This window comes from Desmodus rotundus, chromosome 1 (assembly GCF_022682495.2).
Source record: "Desmodus rotundus isolate HL8 chromosome 1, HLdesRot8A.1, whole genome shotgun sequence".
Taxonomy (NCBI): domain Eukaryota; kingdom Metazoa; phylum Chordata; class Mammalia; order Chiroptera; family Phyllostomidae; genus Desmodus; species Desmodus rotundus.
The window spans coordinates 97,822,526-97,841,305 of NC_071387.1; the positions used below are offsets into that span (position 1 = coordinate 97,822,526).

Genomic DNA, 18,780 nt, shown 5'->3' on the forward strand with positions numbered 1-18,780 from the left:
CCGGAAGTGACGATGGGGGCGGGTTGAGGAGGGCGGTGGCGGCGCTGGTGGTGTTGACTGGAGTGCTCGGGGACAGGTGAGTGGAGACAGGCTTGTACTTCCCGCGCGTGCACTATACGGGGCCCCTCCTCTTCAGTCTATACCTGGTTTCTCGCCCTCGGCGACCCAGGCTCCCTGGAGACCCCAGACCCGACGGAGCTCGCCCGAGCTCGCGCCCACCTCCCCTTGGTATTCGAGCCCACGCGTGTCCGTTCAGGGGTGTAGGTGGAAAGGCTGCTGCAGAATCTAGGGCCAGCCAGCTCCGCCGGCCCTTCCAGCCCCAGAGGGTCAGCACGTCCGATTTTCGCAGCCTGGACTTAAGTCGCGTTGAGTTTGAGCCCGTTTTCCCCCAAAGACAGGATTCAACTCCCGCTAGGAAACTTCCCACCCCATGTTGCCTGTACAGGTAAAATAACCATTGCTATTTATGCTCTTGAGGGTGCTGCCTGGGTTGCTTAATTAAAAACATAGCAATACTAAAACAGAATGTCCATGAGAAGTTTCTTGCAAGGGTCAGATAGTCACGTCCTCTTGTCAGAATGTTGTTAAACAAACTGGCCAAGTCACCTAAAGCTCCGCTGATATTTACTCATTTGTAGGAAAGATCACTCATGGCTAGCCTGTCTTACTGAACAAAAGCAAGGCAGAGTTTAAAGGGGAAAAAAGAACGCTGTCGTCTGTGAAAGAGTTCCCATCTTGTCCTTGAATTGATTGGCTGATAGCTAGGAAAGAGAGTTCGCCCTTGAGCAGAATGAGAAGTTAATCGGGATAGGCAGTAGCAGTTTCTTGCTTTTCTTTAAGAAACCCTGTGATTTCAGCTGAGGAGTTGTGTCTTGTGCTCATCTCCAAGTACCGACTGCTAATGTCTTTCTAATGCCACCTCCCGATGTCACCTCTTCTTTCACAACAGTTTCACGTGAACATACGGCGGCTTAGACTAACTCAGCAAGCACTGAGCGTCTGCCCGGTGCCAGGCATAGTTCTGGGTGTGGAAGGGTGCTGAGGGTATAGCACTCGACAAAATGCAACATTCTTGTCCTTGAGGAACTTAATTCTGCAGGAGAATACCAATAACAAATAAGATAAAACAAAATATGGATCATGCTAAAGAGAAAATACAGAGCAGGGAAGGATGAAATACAGGACATGACCCCGGTATCATTTGGACATTTGTTAGGGCATTTTACTGGTTTTCTGTGTCCTTGTTGCATTGACTGGAGTGCTTTTGGCTCCAAGTGTCAAGAATCCATTAAAACTAGGTCATACTGTGGAAGGATTCTACTGGCTTTCATACAGGAAAGTCCAGGGGACCAGAAATAGATGGGGCCAAGGGCTCAAATGAGATCATCAGGATTTGGAAATGTGGTGGTGGTGGGGTTCTTATTGGTCCCCTATTCTCTCACATAATGCTCTTTATTACTTTGTTTGATCCACAAATTCAAACACTATCTCGCAGTTTTTGTGGGTCGGCATTCAGGAGTGGCTTAGTTATGTGATTATGGTTTATCACCTATGGTTCAGTGAGTGTGGAGCAGTGTAAAGGGGGAGGTCAGGTATGAGTGGCCTCGAAGGTGTCGTGGGAGTTACTAGATGAAGACAGGCGGAGGAACAGTGTGTACAGAAGATCAGCCGTGTGACTAGGGGCACAGATGTTGGGCACAGGGTTTGGGGAGAGATGACTCTAGAGGTAGGCGAGAGCCAGGTAGGGAAAGGACCTGGAGCCACACTGGAGTGTCTGAGCTTTGTTCTAAAGTTGTTAGGGATCTTTCAAGAGTTTTTAAGCAGGGGATGACATGATTAGGAGATATTTTAGAGCACTGTCTCTTGTAGCTTGAAGGACAGAAGATTTGAGAGGGATACAGAAATCCAGGTAGGAAGTTATAAAAATAGGACCTAAGCAGTGGCTGTTGGAAGGAGGAGCTAAATTGAAGAGACAGAATTTGTTGGATGTTTCAAAATGTACTGTATATCTTACTCAAACTTGGTCTCCATAAAGCCCACAAATTTAGTGAATTTTGATCCCAGTCTTATTTTGTAAAATCCTTCATGGGGCTTGGGTTGTCTGGATGTGGTGTGAAAAAGTAGAAGAATAAAGAGGAGAAGAAACAGGAGGAGGAGGGGAAGAATGCTGATTCCAAACTGAATGACGAGGAAGCAGATGAAGCGGGTGTTGAGAGATCAAGGGTCTCTCAAGCTAAAGTGGAACAAATACTTAAAAATTGGAAGTGGGGCATGAGGGAGAAGTGCACTCGCTTATAGATGAAAATGATCAGCTGTTTGTTGGTAATTGTCGAACCTGGGTAATGGGTACATAACTGATGGTCTCCACTTTTATGCATATTTAAACATTTGCTTATCCAAAAGTTATTTTTTTATTTTTTTAAGTATATTTTATTGATTATGCTATTAACAGTTGTCACATTTTTTCTGCCCTTTATCCCCCTCCACCCTGCAGCCCCCCTCCCTCCAGCAATAAGTTTTAAATTTCTTGGTCTTCCTCTTCTCCTTCTGGCACCCCTATGATTCAGATACTGGAATGTTTAAAGTTGTCCCAGAGGTTCCTAAGCCTCTCCTCATTTTTTTGAATTCTTGTTTCTTCATTTTGTTTTGGTTGAATGTTTCTTCCTTCTGCTCCAAACCATTGATTTGAGTCCCGGTTTCCTTCCCGTCAGTGTTGGTTCCCTGTACATTTTCCTTTATTTCACTTTGCGTAGCCTTCACTTCTTTCTCTATTTTGCAACCACATTCAACCATTTCTGTGAGCATCCTGATTACCAGTGTTTTGACCTCTGCATTTGACAGGTTGTCTATCTCGTCATCGCTTAGTTCTATTTTTGGAGCTTTGATCTGTTCTTTCATTTGGGCCATATTTCTTTGTCCTGGCACACTTGATATGCTGTAAGGGGCAGAGCCTTAGGTATTCACCAGGACCGGGCAACTCACTTCCCTGCATTGTGGCGCTGTATGTGGAGAAGGAGTCAGAGAGGGAACAGTGCTACTTGCTCGGCTCTCGCCCCACTTTAAGTCACTTCCTCCTCTACCCACAAGTGAATTGGGCCCTTCTGGTGCTGATTCCCTGGGTGGGTGGGTTTGTTTATGTTCTAGGACCCCATGGGTCCCTCCAACAGACTCCCATGAGACTGGGAGTTTCTCCTGCTGCTGCTGCAACCCCGACAGGTTTTTACAGCCAGAGTTTTTTGCTTTTGTTTTTTTTTAAATTTTATTTATTTATTTAGAGAGAAGGGAAAGAAAGGAGAAAGAGAGGGAGAAAAATATCAAATGGTTGCCTCTCACATGACCCTAACTGGGACCTGGCCCACAACCCAGGCATGGGCTCTGACTGGGAATCAAACCAGTGACTTTTCAGTTTGCAAGCCAGTGCTCAATCCACTGAGCTACACCAGCCAGGGCTACAACCAGAGGTTCTGAGGCTTTATTCCAGAGGACCCGCACTGGAACCCTGTGTTGCGCAGTCTGTCTCGCTCCCCAGTTCTTCCCAGTTTATCCGCATGCAAATGTGGAACCACCCAGTGTGCCAGCCACCGCCTTGCTGTGTGTCCTCTCTGCCGGACTGCCCATCTCTGCCCCTCCTACCGGTCTGGATGAATGTTTCTTCTTTAACTCCTTGGTTTCAGACTTCCATACTGTTCGATTTTCTGGCGGTTCTGGTTATTTTTTGTTTTTAAATTGGTTGTCCTTCTTTTGGTTGTGTGACAGAAAGCAAAGGCGTATCTACCTATGCCTCCATGGTGGCTGGAAGTCATCAAAAAGTTTTTTAAAATAATGATTAAGAAGGAAGGAAATTGAAGTTAAGTCCTATTTGTCTTTTAGTGTTGATCAAAAGTGATCAAGTAGAGTTATATGTTTATCTTTTTGAGAGTATTTTTTTCCTCCTCCCCTTTATGTAAGGATAAAAGTAAACTGAGTTTTAGGCCCTGGCTGGTGTGGCTCAGTGGATTGAGCGCTGGCTTGCAAACTGAAAGGCCACTGGTTCGATTCCTAGTCAGGGGCCATGTTTGAGTTGTGGGCCAGGTCCCCAGTTAGGGACATGTAAGAGGCAACCATTTGATGTTTTCTCCTTTTCTTCCTCCTTCCCTTCCCCTCTTTCTAAAAATTAAGTAAATACTAAAAAAAAAAAAAAAAAGTAACACTGATTTTTGGAGGGGTCAAAGGAAATAAAATCTGCCTTAGAGGTCAGGAAAAGGTCTTACTCTATGTTATTTTCTGGACAAACATATACAACTTATTCGAGGTAATAGTTGTCTGAACTGCTAAGGAGATAAATACTCCTCCTTAACTTATTTTTAGGAGGTACTGTGAGCCATCCTCAGTTACTTTGAAAGCTATGCCTTCCTGTAAAGGAAAGGAACTGTGTTGAAGTTTGTGAGTGACCGCATATGCTGTGTGTGATGCATGTGCCTTCATCCAGGCCCCATGACCTTCAAACGTGCCCTCATTTGAAATATGACTAAGGGCCTGTTCTTTGCCTTGGGCTTGGTAGAGAGAGGAAATAGTTGTTGAGCTGTAAACAGTTGAGCACTGTCGCTGTCGTTGTCTGACTTTTGCTTTGCTCAGCCGAAAGTCCAGTGCTGCCCAGTTGGATGTTGTGGGTGTCTCCCACATACCCATGTGGGGCTGTCAGAATATTTGCGCCACTCTTGGCCGTGACCCAGACCTCCTAATATAAAAAAGACATTGTTAAACCATTCTGCTTAGGGACAAGCGTTTGAGCACGCTTGATACAAGATCAATTAGTGATCACAGGTCATGACGCCTGTGCAAGAAGACAGGCCCCAGAGAGAAGAGAACGTGTGTTATCATACCATCCTCTTGTTAGGGCTCCACAACTCTTTCCTCTCCACTTAATTGACGTTTACTGAACATCTGCCACGTGTTTGGCACAGGGGATGCAACAGAGTCCTCCTGCCCTTGACTGGCTGTCAGTCAGCTGCAGGAGTGGTGTCCTGAGTGCTTGGAAAGAAAAGGCCAAGTTGGCTGGTGTGGAAGGTGGCTAACCGTGGGTCAGCAGTGCTCCCACAGGGCTCGGCGCTGCTCCCGCTGGGGCTTCGAGGGCTGAGAGGGAGGGTTTTCCAGGCCGGGGGACATGCGTATGGGAAGTATGGAAAACCAGTATTCCTTACTGGTCAAGTCATAGCACCAGCTAAGTGGACAAAGGCAATTTAATAAAACAACATAAATGCCCAGTGAATAGAGTGTTCCCCCCTTATTCGTGGGAGATATAGTTCAAGACCCCAGTGGATATGTAAAACCACAGATAATACCAAACCCTATATATACTATGTTTTTTTCATTATATATATACATATGATAAAGTTTAATTTATAAATTAGGCACAGTGAGAGAAAAATAATAATATAAAATAAACAGTTATAACAATATACTGTAGTAAGTTATGTGCTTGTGGTCACTTGTTTCAAGGGATCACTTGCCATTTGCCATTTCCAGACCTTGGCTGACCGGGAGTGACTGGAACCACAGGTGGGGGGACCGCTGTACATGACAAGACGCAGCATGTGCTGCTCTGAATGATTCATGCCTTCCAGAAAATAGTCCAGCAGGGTGTGAATCAGGGGCAAGAGTTCCCCAAAGGAAACAAAGAAATCTCTTCTCTCATCTAGACACTGTGAGTGACTTCAGCCCTGACCTGGTGTGGCTCAGTTGGTTGGGCATGGCTGTGCAAAACAAAAGGTCGCCGGTTTGATTCCTGGTCAGGGAACATGCCTGGGTTACAGGTTCGGTTGCCAGTCTGGGTGCATAGGAGAAGCAATCGATTGATGTTTCTCTCCCTCTCCTCCCTCCCTTCCCCTCTCTCTAAAAATAAATAAATAAAATCTTTTCTTTTTTAAAGAGGGGCTTCTGCTGTACTCAGTATGTAGTGCTAGAGTGGTGAGGTGGTCTTTTCATTCGTGTAAGCCATTGACAGAATCCTTTCGGGTTCTGTTAGTAGCTGGTGAAGCTAGGTGGTAAAGTTAACCTTATTCAGAACTTTTCCCTATGTATTTCTTACATATTTTCTCCAATTAAAAATTGTCTATTTTCTCCAAGTATCTCCTCTCCTTGTATAAATATGTTTCTTTCTGTCTGTTTTTTAACTTGCAAGTACACTTTTTCCCACCTTGTTTTATTTCTTTACATTTGAAGTAGCCTTGATTTAAATAATGTCTGCTTTGTAAAATCGTCACCGTAGTGTGGTTGAGGAATGCAAAGAATAGGTTTTCTTTGAGTGGTGGAAAGCGTTCACGTGGCTGTGCAAGCATTTCTGGGAACACAGAAGTGAGCCTTCTGCTTAATTATTCCCTCACAGAAATTAAACTGTAGTTCCAACTTCTCAGAATTCTCAGATGAAACTAGTTATGATTTTAAGGCATGCAGTTAAAAAATAAAAGTTTTACCCTAGCTGGTGTGGCTTTGTGGATTGAATGTCAACCCGTGAACCAAAAGGTCACCAGTTTGATTCCTGGCCAGGACATACGCCTGGGTTACAGGCCAGGCCCCTACTTGGGTACATGTGAGAGGCAACCAGTTGATGTTTCTCTCGCACATCGATGCTTCTCTCCCTCTCTTCCTCCTCCCTTCCCTTCTAAAAAATAAAATCTGACTTATTATTAAAGTACCCTGAAATGACCTCTTCTCCAAAAAAAAAAACAAACTATCAAATGTTAATAAAAAAAAGTAGACCACCTACTTTTTTTTATCGATTGATTTTAGAGAGAGAAGGAGGAGAAACATTGATTTTTGTTGTTCTACTTTTTTATGTACTCATTGGTTGATTTTTTTTATCTTCACCTGAGAACATTTTGTCATTCCTTTTATTTTTTTGGAGAGAGAGAAACGTGTTTGGTTGCCTCCCACACACACCCAGAGTGGGGATCACACGAAACCAGACCGGGGATCAAACCGGCAACCTATGTATGTGCCCCGACTGGGAATTGAACCTGCAACCTTTTGATTATGGGACAACACTCCAACCAACTAAGCCACACCGGCTAGAGCCATTGGTTAATTCTTGTATGTGCCCTGGCAGGGGATCGACCCCACAACTTTGATGTATCCAGATGATGCTCTAATCAACTGAGGTACCCGACCCGACAGACCCCTACTTTCATAATATCTGTAGAATTGCCAGTTATTTGTTTTGGCAGTTTTTCTTCTGCCCTTGGTAGAATATTTATGCTTCCTTATCTATTTAAAAAACAATTAGAGTGAGACTTTTTTTTTTTTTTAAAGTTTCTGTTCTCTCTGACTCAGCAAACCCTAGAGAAAGGGCTCTTGGAGAAAAAGGAGACACTCTATTTCCTCTCTGCATTTACAGGGTCCGGCAGAAGTAACACCTGTTTGAGTGTGGTTGGTAGGATGCAATATGGGTGCAATAATTTATAGTTCTAATTTGAACATTTCACGTAAAATGTCATACAGTGTGTTTGAGTGTGATATTGTTATGTTACAGAATTACATGCTTAAGACTTTGTAATAAAAGATCTTGTAATAAAAGGGGCGCTATTTGTGCCGGACCATGTACTACAGCATGTGTACCCTTGAAAAGTTAATGAACTGCATAAACCGTCATTTTATTGTTTTTCCCCATGATTAGTTTCCACCCTGGGTGGCATAGCCCATCCACTTCTGGGAGGACAGGGGTGGCAGCTCAGACATGCTCACAATCACCAGGTGTGTCTGCTTGCTCACAGTTCCTTCGTGCCAGGGGAATAATCTGAAAATCCATACACGTGGACTATGTTTATTTCACCTGGTTACCCTTAGCGTCACATCTTTTACCTTAATATGTATCGTATTGGTACATTTTCTTTCTCATTCCTTACATTTTTCTTCATTGGTTTTGTTTTATTGGACATTGAGTCAAAATGTAGAGTTTGTAGTTACCATTTCTTTTTTCTTTATTTTCTTTTGTATCCTTACCTGAGGACACCTTAATTTGTTTTTTTAGAGAGAGAGAGAGAGTAAGGGAGAGAAAGAAACATCGATGTGAGAGAATCATTGATTGGTCGCCTTAGCACACACCCAGACTGGGGACCCGTGCCGAGTGTGGGGATCATGCACATCCAGAGTTGGGGGGCTTCGCATGTGCTGACACCCATACGGGGATGAACCCCAACCTCGGTTATGTGCCCTGCCCGCGAATCGAATCCCAGCCTTTCTGTTAGGGGGTGACGCTCCAGCCACTGGGCCCCACGGGCCAGAGCATGTAGTTACCGCTTCTGAAGCTCAGAAGTGACAGGAGGAAATACCAATCAATGACTGTCTGGAAATCCTGTGACTCGATTTCTGATTTCCGTCCTCAAGCCCGCCAGCTTATTAGAAGAGACAGAAAGGAACATTGGATACAAATGAGGTAAAGATACCAATCTCTTAACCTCATGGTCTTTTTCCGCATTTTTTCTTCAACTGTTTATCTTCGCAGCTTTTATTTTAGATGAAAATTGCTTAATTCCTTTTTGGTATCTGGAAAGCATTTAATTTTATATACGGGGTGGGACAAAAGTAGGTTTACAGTTGTGTGTATACAAAACACAGAGTTTATTTTTGAATTATTTATTTTTAACGTATTGATTTCAGAGAGAAAGAGGAGGGGGAAGAGAGAGAGAAAGAAACATCGGTTTGTTGTTCTGCTTATTTATGTATTCATTCGTGGCTTCTTGTATGTGCCCTGACTGGAGATCGAACCTGCAGTCTTGGAGTATTGGGACGATGCTCTAGCCAACCGAACTACCCGACAGGGCGTGTTGTTATTTACTAATTATTATTACTTTGAATGGGAACAACTGTAAGTCTACTTTTGCCTCTCTCTGTATGTGTGGACACATAATGGGTTTTCTTTCCCTTTATCTGTTGACTTGACATGGGCAAATGTCATCAGTTCCCTAGGATTCCTATTCTCCAGGCATCTCACATTGCATTTTGCAGCTCAGTGATAGCCATTTTTGCCCCTAGTTGGACTCTTTCATGCCCAGCATCTGCGGGTCTCCCCTGTGCTAGCCAATGAGGAACCAAAAAGCACCCTTGGTGTCAGGGATGTGGTTTGTCCAGGTGTGCGGTTTGCAGATGCTTCGTTGTGATATTAGAGGTAAAATACCTTGAAGTTTCTCTTACTCCATCTTTATCCGGAATTTAACCTTTGCCATTTGAAACAAAAAGGAAAAGAGCTATGAGGTTATGAACATCAATTCAGTTTAGGAGGAAGCGTCTGGTACTTTATTTTTGATCCTGTTCAGCTCAGGTCCCTATTGGTAGGGCCTGAAGCCCTTCCACCCCCTCACTCCCACAGGTGAACTGAAATGATGGCTGACAGTATTCATCACTTTGCAAAAAAATGTAAACTTACAGCTTCAGGAAGCTGAGCAAACCTGAAACAGGACAAACTCAAAGAAATCCATGCCAAGATAGATTATAACTAAGCTTCTGAAAAAAAAGAAGAAAAAGAATTGACTTGTTACTTATGGGGAAACACAATTCAAACGACAGATTTCTTGTCGGAAACCTTGAAGGCCCAAAGGAAGTGGCTTAACATTTGTCAAGTGCCGAAAGCAAAGAACCTACCAAACCCCCAGTTGTTGTTTTTTTGAGAGAACATTTATGAAGGCTGGGGACAGAAACAAGGAACGGCTTAAGGTAGAAGGAGCAACAGGAGAGCCCGGGTGAGGCTGCTGTCAGCTCACTGGGAAGTCAGAGAAAGGGGGTTCGGGGACAGGGTCAGGGGCTTAGCCTGGGGTGAGCTGCTGCTGCCCACTGCTCCCCTGGTTGCAAGTCTCGTGGGGCCCCTTAGGGTTTAGGGGAGAGAAAATTCATGTGAAAAGGAGATTTGAGTGGGCGCGCCCCAAGGAGGGTGTGCCTCAAACCCTGAGATTTTACCTGGTGGAATTCTTCTTCAGGAATGATGGAGAAATAAAGACATTCTCAAATGAGGAAAATGAATTTGTTGCCAGTTAGACCTACTTTAGAGGTATGACTGAAGGAATTTCTTGAAACAGAAAAGGAAATGGTAAAAGAAGGAATCTTGAAAGCTTAGGGAGAAAAAAATAGAAAAAGCACAAATATGAGTAAATGTTACAGATTTTTCTTGAGTTTTCTAAATTGGTGATTGGAACAAAAACTATAATACTGATGTGGTTCTCAGTGCACATAGAGGAAATACTTAATACGATTATAACACACACAAGGGCAGGCGAAAGGACTTAAAGGGAAGTACACTCTCTACATTTCACTCGACGCGCAATAGGAAAATGCTGCCACCAGTAGAGCGCACCGAGTCAGGCGTGTCTCGCGTAGCACGCAGAGCAACGCTGCAGGTAAGTGAAACGGGTTCTAAGGAACGTTCAGGTAATCCACAGGAAGTCGGGAAATGGAACCAAGAAAAAAAAACGGAACAAACTACTAAAAGGCAGATTAGAGGCCTAACATATTGATAATTTCCTTGAAAACTAATGGTCTGAAAATAAAAGATTGCAGGGTGCATTTAAAACAGGATCCAGCTCTGGCCCGGGAGCTCGGTCGGTCAGAGCGTAGTTCCGACGCGCCGAGGTCGCAGGTTCCCGCCCAGGTCAGGGCGCTCTCAGGAAGCAACCAGTGAAGCTGACAAAGTGCAAGTTGATGTTTCTGTCTGTCTGTCTCTCTGTCTCTTTGTCTCTCCCTCCCTCCCTCCCACCCTTCCTTCCTCTCTCTCTCTCTAAAAATCAATACATTAAAAATTTTTTTTAAATGATCCAGCCCCAGCCAGGTGGCTCAGTTGGTTGGGGTGTCGCCCTGTACATTAGAAAGGTTGTGGGTTCAGTTCAATCCCATCAGGGTGCATATGGGAGGCAACCGATCAATGTTTCTCTCTCACACTGATGTTTCTCTCTCTCTCTCTCTCTCTCTCTCTCTCTCTCTCTCCCTCTCCCCCCCTCCCCCTTCCCCTGCCCCATCCTCTCTCTCCAAAATTAATTTTTTAAAAAATACCCTAGGGTGAGCATTAAAAAAATAAAATAAAATTTAAAAATTATCCATATGTTGTCTAAAAGAAACCTGCTTCAGCCCTGGCTGGTGTGGCTCAGTGGATTGAGTGCAGACCTGCAAACCAGGGGGTTGCCGGTTCACTTCCTGGTTGGGGCACATGCCTGGGTTGCGGGCCTGGTCCCCCATTGGGGTCGTGTGAGAGGCAACCACACAATGATGTTTCTCTCCCTTTCTTTCTCCTTCCCTTCCCCTTTCTCTAAAAATAAATAAATAAAATCTTTAAAAAATAAAAATAATAAAATAAAAGAAACCTGCTTCAAATATAATGAAACAGGTGAATTGAAAGTAAAAGGATAGAAAAAGACACATGTATATCGTGCAGACATTAATCAGAAAAGGATGAGAATACCTATCTTAATGATAGAGCAGACTTCAGAGCAAGACAGTTGTAGGGGCAGAGTTGGACATTTGCAATGAAAAAGGACGGCCCGCCAAGAAAACAGTGATCCGAAATAGGCATGCGCCGACAACAGAGCTACAGTTTCCTTATTAATTTTTTAAAATATTTTTCCAGTTTACTATTTCATTAATTTACTCTTTTGTTTTTATTCCCTCCTATCTTTTGCTTACTTTGAGTTGAATTACTTTTTCCCCCTAATTTCAGCTCATGGTTGAAATACTGATTTGAAATCTTCCTGATATAGGTATTTAGGGTTATGAATTTCCCCACATATAGCTTCAGTGACATTCTACAATTTTTTAAATGTTTCTTTTCATTCAGTTTAAAATATTTATTTTAGGGGGAGAGCGGGAGAGGGAGGGACACATCAGTGTACAAGAGAAGCATCTATCCCTCTCACACGCCCCTAACCAGGGACCTGGTCCGCAGCCCTGGCATGTGCCCTGACTGGAAGTCAGACTGATGACCTGTCGGTTTGCAGGTGGGTGCTCAGTCCACTAAGCCACACCAACCAGGGCTAAATATCTTATTTTTTAATTTTTTTTTAAATTTGATTTTAGAGAGGGGAAGGGAGAGGGAACAAGGGGGAGGGAAACATCAATGCAAGAGAGAAACATCCACCAGTTACGTTCCTCACAAGCCCCTCCCAGGACCGAACCCCATCACGTGCCCTGACCTGGAATCAAACTGGTGACCTTTCACGTTGCGGGACAACACCCGACCAACTGAGCCACAGTGGTCAGGGCGGTCTTGGAACAGTTCTTTTAATAGGAAAAGAGGAAGACAGTGAGAGATGATTGAGATCTCCTAATGTGTGGCAAAGAGTCACATTTCTGGTCATATTTTAAAACCACACCTTAGGCATGTCAGTGCACAGAGCTTTTTGGAGGAGCCATAATAAACTGCTGACGGCCCTGGCCTGGGGGTTCAGTTGGTTGGAGCGTCATCCCACACACCAAAAGGTCGCAGGTTCAGTCTCCAGTCAGGGCGGTACAGGGGACAACTGATGGATGTTTCTCTCTCCCACTGGGGTGTGTGTGTCTGAAATCAATGAACATATCCTCGGGTGAGGATTTAAAAAAAAAGAAACTGCTAACATGCTTCTCCTCTTGAGCTTGAGGGCCACAAGAAGGAAGGAGATTTATGCTTTTACACCTTTCAAATATGTTACGTGTAACATGTTGCTGACTTAAAAAAACAGAACCCCAAACTATATCAGTAGTAATTATTTTTTACTATCCTTTGCTTTTAGCTCTAGGGATCCACATAGCTTAGGGATTCTAAGACCAACGAGCAGGTCGATTACTGGGAGAGGCTCTTCCTCCTCCTTTTGCTTTCCTTCTGTCTGACAGTGGAGGTGGAGTCTCCACTTCAGGGGCCAGAGGCAAGAGAAACCTAGCCATCCTCTGATGGTCAAAGTGGGACGACCTCCATCCCTCACCTGACGCATTCCCAGGCTGCCCGAGATGCGTTTCACCAGCAGCTTTACAATCCCTAGGTTCACCTGTCCAGATCCAGTCACCAGATGCACCAGCGGCTGTCCGGAAGCTAATGTTGAACACGTCTTCCGGGTGCTCCTGCCACAAGGTAGGTCTGGGAAGCACGGGTCAGAGGCAGTGTGGACAGTTGTGTCGTTTTGAGCAGATGCCCCTCATTCTGGCATAGACAGTCTTAGGGCGGGCGATGTCCTGCTGTCCCCTGGTAAACGCTCCTGCTTCTGAATGACGGGGCAGCTCTGGCTCTGAGAGCTTGAGTTTCTTGCACATTTTAAAGCTCTTAAGGAAGAGAACTTTAAATATAGAGCTTTTAAAATAAAGAATTTTAGAATTCTGAATTCTCATTCAGTTTTCTTTACTGAAGGAATTGATGTGTTTTAATTATTTTAAACATCCCCCTACTGGGGACAAAGTGGCCATGTGTGCTGAGTGAGCCCCTTGTCTGTCAGTCAAGGTTCTGCTGCCGGCTCTTTCCCTAGTTACCCCTGCAGGCACCCTGCCCCACCTCCCCGACACCCTCGTCAGGTGCGTGGGTTTGGTGAGGTCCCTGGTCATGTGTCACCGTTTGATTTCCTGTGCTGACCTTCCTACCTTTGACGGACACACCTTTTCTGACTTCCCAGGTGGTGAAACGTGTGTCTCAGTGCTAAGGAGAATGCACCCAGATTTGTGTGGGTTTCTTGTTAAATTATGGTAAAATGCACATGACGTGAAGTTTATCAGCAGCAGCATTTAGTACTCATGACGCTTCACAGCCATCGCCACCACTTTTATCCCCCTGCACGGATTAGCCGTCAGCCAGTCCCCGCTTCCCCTGCCCCAGCCCCCGGGGACCACTGACCTTCCTGCCTGTATGGATTTGCCTGTTCTGGATGTTGCATATAAATGGAATCATAAAATATGTGACCTTCCGCGTCTGGATTATTTCAGGGAGCCTAAGTGTTTTCAAGGCTCATCTGTGTTGAGGCGTACGAGTGCTTTATTCCTCTTAGGGCCAGATGATACTCCACTGTAAGGAATTACCACACTTTGCTTATCCATTCATCTGTTGATGGGCATTTGGGTTGTTAGAAATAATGAAGTTAGGAATATTTGTTTACACATTTTGGTACGAGTCTGTTTTCGTTTCTTTGGACTCAGACGTGCAATTGCTGGACCCTACGGTAATTCTGTGTCTAACTTCTTGGGGAGCCGCCAGACTGTTCCAGGGCAGGCGTGCCATTTTCCACTCCCATCGGCAGTGCCCGAAGCTCCTGATTTCTCCACATCCTCGCCAGCACTTTCTATTGTTTGTTTTAAGTCCACGCCCGAGGCTATGGTTATTGATTTTTAGAGAGAGTGGAAGGGAAGGAGAAACACTGATGTGAGAGAGAAACATTGATCGGTTGTCTTCTGTACATGCCTTGACTGGGGCTCGAACCCGAAACCTTTTGATGTATGGGATGATGCTCCAACCAGCTGAGCCACCAGGTCAGGGTAACACTTGTCATTTTTAGTTTTTGTAATGAAAGCTACCCTAGTGGGTGTATACACAGGTTTTTAAATGCATTGTTTTTATGAAGTGGAGGGAACAAGTTAAAGTCAGACAGTAAAAAATCCATACCAAAGGCATCAGTCTCTTGTCACTCCACCCTCCTCTAGCCCGTTCCTAGAGGGAGCAAGTTTCTGTTGTTTCTCCTGGGTTTCACCTCCGTTTCCTCTGGTGTGTTCTGTTTTACTCATTTTGAGTCTTTGGCGAGGTGAGGATGAGAACTTACTCTGGCTCATGTAAGCCCTTCCATTCTCTTAATACAGTTTGTGTTAGTTAGGACATTGCTTTGACTACTTAAAAAGGATCAAAGCAACAAATTTCTTGCCTTTCATAAGGTAGAAGTTTGTTTCTTTCTCATATAATAAGGAACTCCAGGATCAATGGCAGGGGTTTCCAGCCACCAGGGACCCATGCTCTTTCCGACCTGTGGCTTCACCGTCTTTGAAAGTGTTCTCCATCTTATTTTTCAAGGTGGCCGCTCCAGGTTTCCCCACCACACGCACCCCCCATCCAGCCATAGGAAGGGGAGCAGGGCAGAAGAGAGCTTATTCTCCACCACAAAGGTGTGCACGTCCCCTGTCCTCATCCGGGCAGCTGTCCACTTTCTTCCACGTGACCTCTAACATACTTTATCCTGTTATTAACAACTAACTAGTCTGCCCAGCCAGTGCGGCTCAGTCGATTGGGCATCAGCCCGAGAAAGGAAAGGTCGCCAGTTTGATTCCTGACGAGGGCATATGCCTGGGGTGCAGGTTTGGTGCCCCGGGCATGTACGGAAGGCAACCGATAGATGTTTCTCTCCCTCTCCTCCTCCCTCCCTTTCCCTGTCTCCAAAAATAAAGTAAAATAAAGTTCAAAATAATAACAATTAGCTAGTGTTTGAGTGCTTCATATGTGTCACACACTGTTCTAAATGCTGCTTTCTATTCACTTACTAATTTAACCCTCAAAACAGTCTTCTAAAGTAGATGTTGTTTCCCTTTTACAGATAAGGAAATCAGGCACCGTCAAATCAAGGAGTCGCCCAGGTCACCAGTGTGTAAGGGGCACGGCTCCAGAGCCCTTCACTCATGATGCTTTTAAATGGGGGTCCGTGACCCTCCAGGGGGTCCCACCAGGCCGTGCTTTCCACCTGTACTTTAGGCTGGCGGCAGGCTTGTCAGAGGTGTCCAGCCCAAGAGCTGACAGGGCGTCCTTAGTTAGTGTTAGTTATTATCAGCCCCGCCCCGCACTGCCCTGCAGCTCCCTAGGCTTGTCCCGGGGCAGTGGGCGGGAAATGTCAGTGTGTGAGGGATGAAAATACTTGCTGTGCTGGCTTTATACCAGTTTACCGTTCTGAGTTAAAGGCCTTCCTAAGTGGAATCGTTGCCACCCTAAACGTTCACTTAGCTTTTATTTCTTGGGCCTAGGGCCCACAGTCACCACTGCGACTGTGCTCCTGCGCCGCTGGGGACAGCAGGGCCTTGGAGGTCCCGCCGCGCTGCAGCTCTTAACCGCCCCTTGTTTTGTTGACACAGTGATCAGGAGGGGGACTTTGGGATGTGCACGCGATGGACCGCAAGGACTTGGAAGCTGAAATCCACCCCTTAAAGAACGAAGACGCGAAATTGCAGGAGAACCTGGGGAGCCAGTTGAAAAAGGAGGAGAACTTGAAAGGTGCGGCGCCTCAGCAGTCTCGCCTTTCCCGATGCCGGACGGCGGCGTTTTTCCTCTCGCTGTTCATCTGCCTCTTGGTGGTGTTTGTGATTTCCTTCATCATCCCGTGTCCGGACAGGCTGGAGTTACAGGGGATGTGGAGGATCGACTACAACACAGCAGGTGCGTCGCCCCCACACCCCCCGCGATGCCATTCTCTCTTCTGAGCAGGCCATGAGCTCAGCATGTGCGTCCAGGAATGTCGAAGTCATCTATTTTTTTTTACGTCGTCAACTTTTTTTTTTTTTTAAGATTTTATTTATTTATTTTTAGATAGAGGGGAAGGGAGGGAGAAAGAGGGAGAGAAACATCAGTGTGTGGTTGCCTCTCATATGCGCCCCCCACTGGGGACCTGGCCTGCAACCCAGGCGTGTGCCCTGACTGGGAATCAAACCAGTGACCCTTTTGTTCTCAGGCCAGCACTCAGTCCACCGAGCCACACCAGCCAGGGCTTAAGTCACCAACTGTTATTATCCCTCACATATTTCATGCAGAAGAGAACGTGGCAAATGGCTCAGGGTGGAATGAAAAACAAATGCAGGTTGGAACGCTTCGCTGCGCTTGCTCTGGGAGCAGGGTCTCCCTGACGTCACGCACACAGCTGCACTTGTCTGATGCTGCTTGGCGGACCCAGTTCAGGGCACAACGGGCACGGCCCGTGGGGCAGCACGAGCAGCAACTCTTCTCGCAGGCGGTGCACCTGCGGCAGCCGGCACACAAGCAGGCTCCACCAGTGGGGAGGGAGGAGGTCCAAAACTAGAAGAGAAGAGGCATTTGCGCTGGTGCAGCGCATGGTGGAAGTCATCGACCCTTAGTGGCTGCCAGTTCTGTGTCCACTGTTTTCCCGGGATTTGGGAGGAGCTACAAGAGCAGCTTCTCAGCAAAAATGGAGGGACTGCTGTGGAAGCATAGCAGCCTGCTCTCCCATTTTAGGAAGGACAGGCTACTGGCCCTTAATGCTTTTCAGAATTAAAAAAAGTAGAATAGTAACTGGCAGAAGAGATACAGAGCCGGTGCTGAAATGTGGCAGACATGCAGCCGGTCGTGCAGTCCAGCCTTCTTGAAGGGCTTAGCTAGAGTAAAGCACATTTCCATCTCACACAACGGGCAGTCTGGGATTTTTGCCTCAATGAAAAGCAGCCGAATCAGCCTCCCTCTGGACACTCTGCTTCTTCCTTAGAGTTGCCTATGCTTTTATTATTATTTTTTCCTATGCTTTTATTATTACAGCAAAGAAATCATTACCAAAACCAAAGTCACGAAGATTTCCCTGTGTTTACTGCTGAGAGTTTTATAGTTTTAGCTCTTAAATTTATGTCTTTGATCCGTTTTCATTCTTAGTTTATATTTTGAGTCCTCAAATGAAAGGCTAGACCCTAATGCATAAGGAAGTGTGGTACCTTTCGATCCCAAACTGATGTAAGGAGGAATTCATTCCCGAACAGAAGGCTCTCGGAACGCACCCAGGTGTTGTGCTTGCCCCTGTCCTGAAGGGCGACCTCTGACGCTGGTACCCACCATGTGGGTGAAGAATCGCTGGCCTTCTGAGGAGGGTGGGACGTTGCTGGTCCCCGTGGTGATCTCCCAGGGGTAGGCTCTACCTGGCACGAGTCCCTGAGGAGCAGAGAAGTAGGTCGCGCTGGACATGGCCTGGCCTTTACACCAGGCACAGCCCGAAGAATACAGTCTGTGGTTTTCTTTTTCAGTCACCTACGACTTTCTGGCCACAAAAGACATAAACAGGGACAAGGTCCAAGATGTTCTCTTCCTTTATAAAAATACCAGGGGCGGCAACGATTTCAACCAGTCCTGCACCGATGAAGGTAATTTTGTTTCTATCTGAAGGATGAAACACCCTGTAGGAAGAGGAATCCTGGCTTTACAGTGTTTGGGGCAGGCAGCGGTAGAATTTCTGGAGACCGTGATTGCCTTTCATTGGTAGCAGGACTAGAAAGAGACAGAGAGGCAAGCTCCAGTCTCAGCATCCACCCTGCTGGACTGCTGACCCCCATGGGGTCAACACTGGGGCCCCCACGGGTGTGGGGCGAGTAAGGGGCTCAGGCATAAAGGGAATGAGCCTGGGCAGTAGGGGCCGTGGCAGGGAGCGAGGCGTGAGGGAAGACTGGCAGTGTGCGGGCTACGTGCGTGGCCCCGCAGAGTTGGGTCTGTCCCCTCCAGGCTTTTCCTCTCCCTGCTCCTTCATGGCCGCCGTGTCCGGAGCCAACAGCAGCATTCTCTGGGAGAGGCCTGCAGCCCAGGATGGAGGCCTCGTGCTGTGTGATATGGCTCAGCCGAGGGACAGTGGGGCAGCTTCCGCCTGCATCCTCGTGGGCAGCGCTGGTTCTTTCATCGCGGTCAACTCATCTACAGGTAGGCCAGTGCCCTCTGCACCCCCCTGGGCCACCTCCGGCGGGGGCCGACGGCAGCGTGCTCTGAGCAGCGTCGGCCTGTGCTCTCAGGCCGTGCGACTGGGTGGGAAGGGTGGGTAGAGCGAGGGAAGGAGACAGCCGCTTCGCAGTCACACACCAAAGCTACTCTGACACGTCACACACCATTGTGTCTTGTCACCTGGTTAAATCTTGCTTGAG

General features: G+C 46.3%; 1 protein-coding gene across 2 annotated transcripts in view; it reads left to right on the forward strand.

Annotated features, from left to right (window-relative positions):
• FAM234A (family with sequence similarity 234 member A) overlaps positions 1-18,780 on the forward strand; it is a 25,472-nt gene continuing 6,692 nt past the window's right edge. The window contains exons 1-5 of one of the 2 annotated variants that reach the window (XM_024553121.3): positions 1-76; positions 12,969-13,057; positions 16,015-16,315; positions 17,899-18,015; positions 18,371-18,562. In XM_024553121.3, the coding sequence (XP_024408889.2) occupies positions 16,048-16,315; positions 17,899-18,015; positions 18,371-18,562 (577 nt within the window). In that variant the 5' untranslated portion in view covers positions 1-76; positions 12,969-13,057; positions 16,015-16,047. Of the gene's footprint in view, positions 77-11,801; positions 11,952-12,968; positions 13,058-16,014; positions 16,316-17,898; positions 18,016-18,370; positions 18,563-18,780 lie in introns of those variants that run through there. The other variant, XM_045189670.3, reaches the window with a different exon arrangement.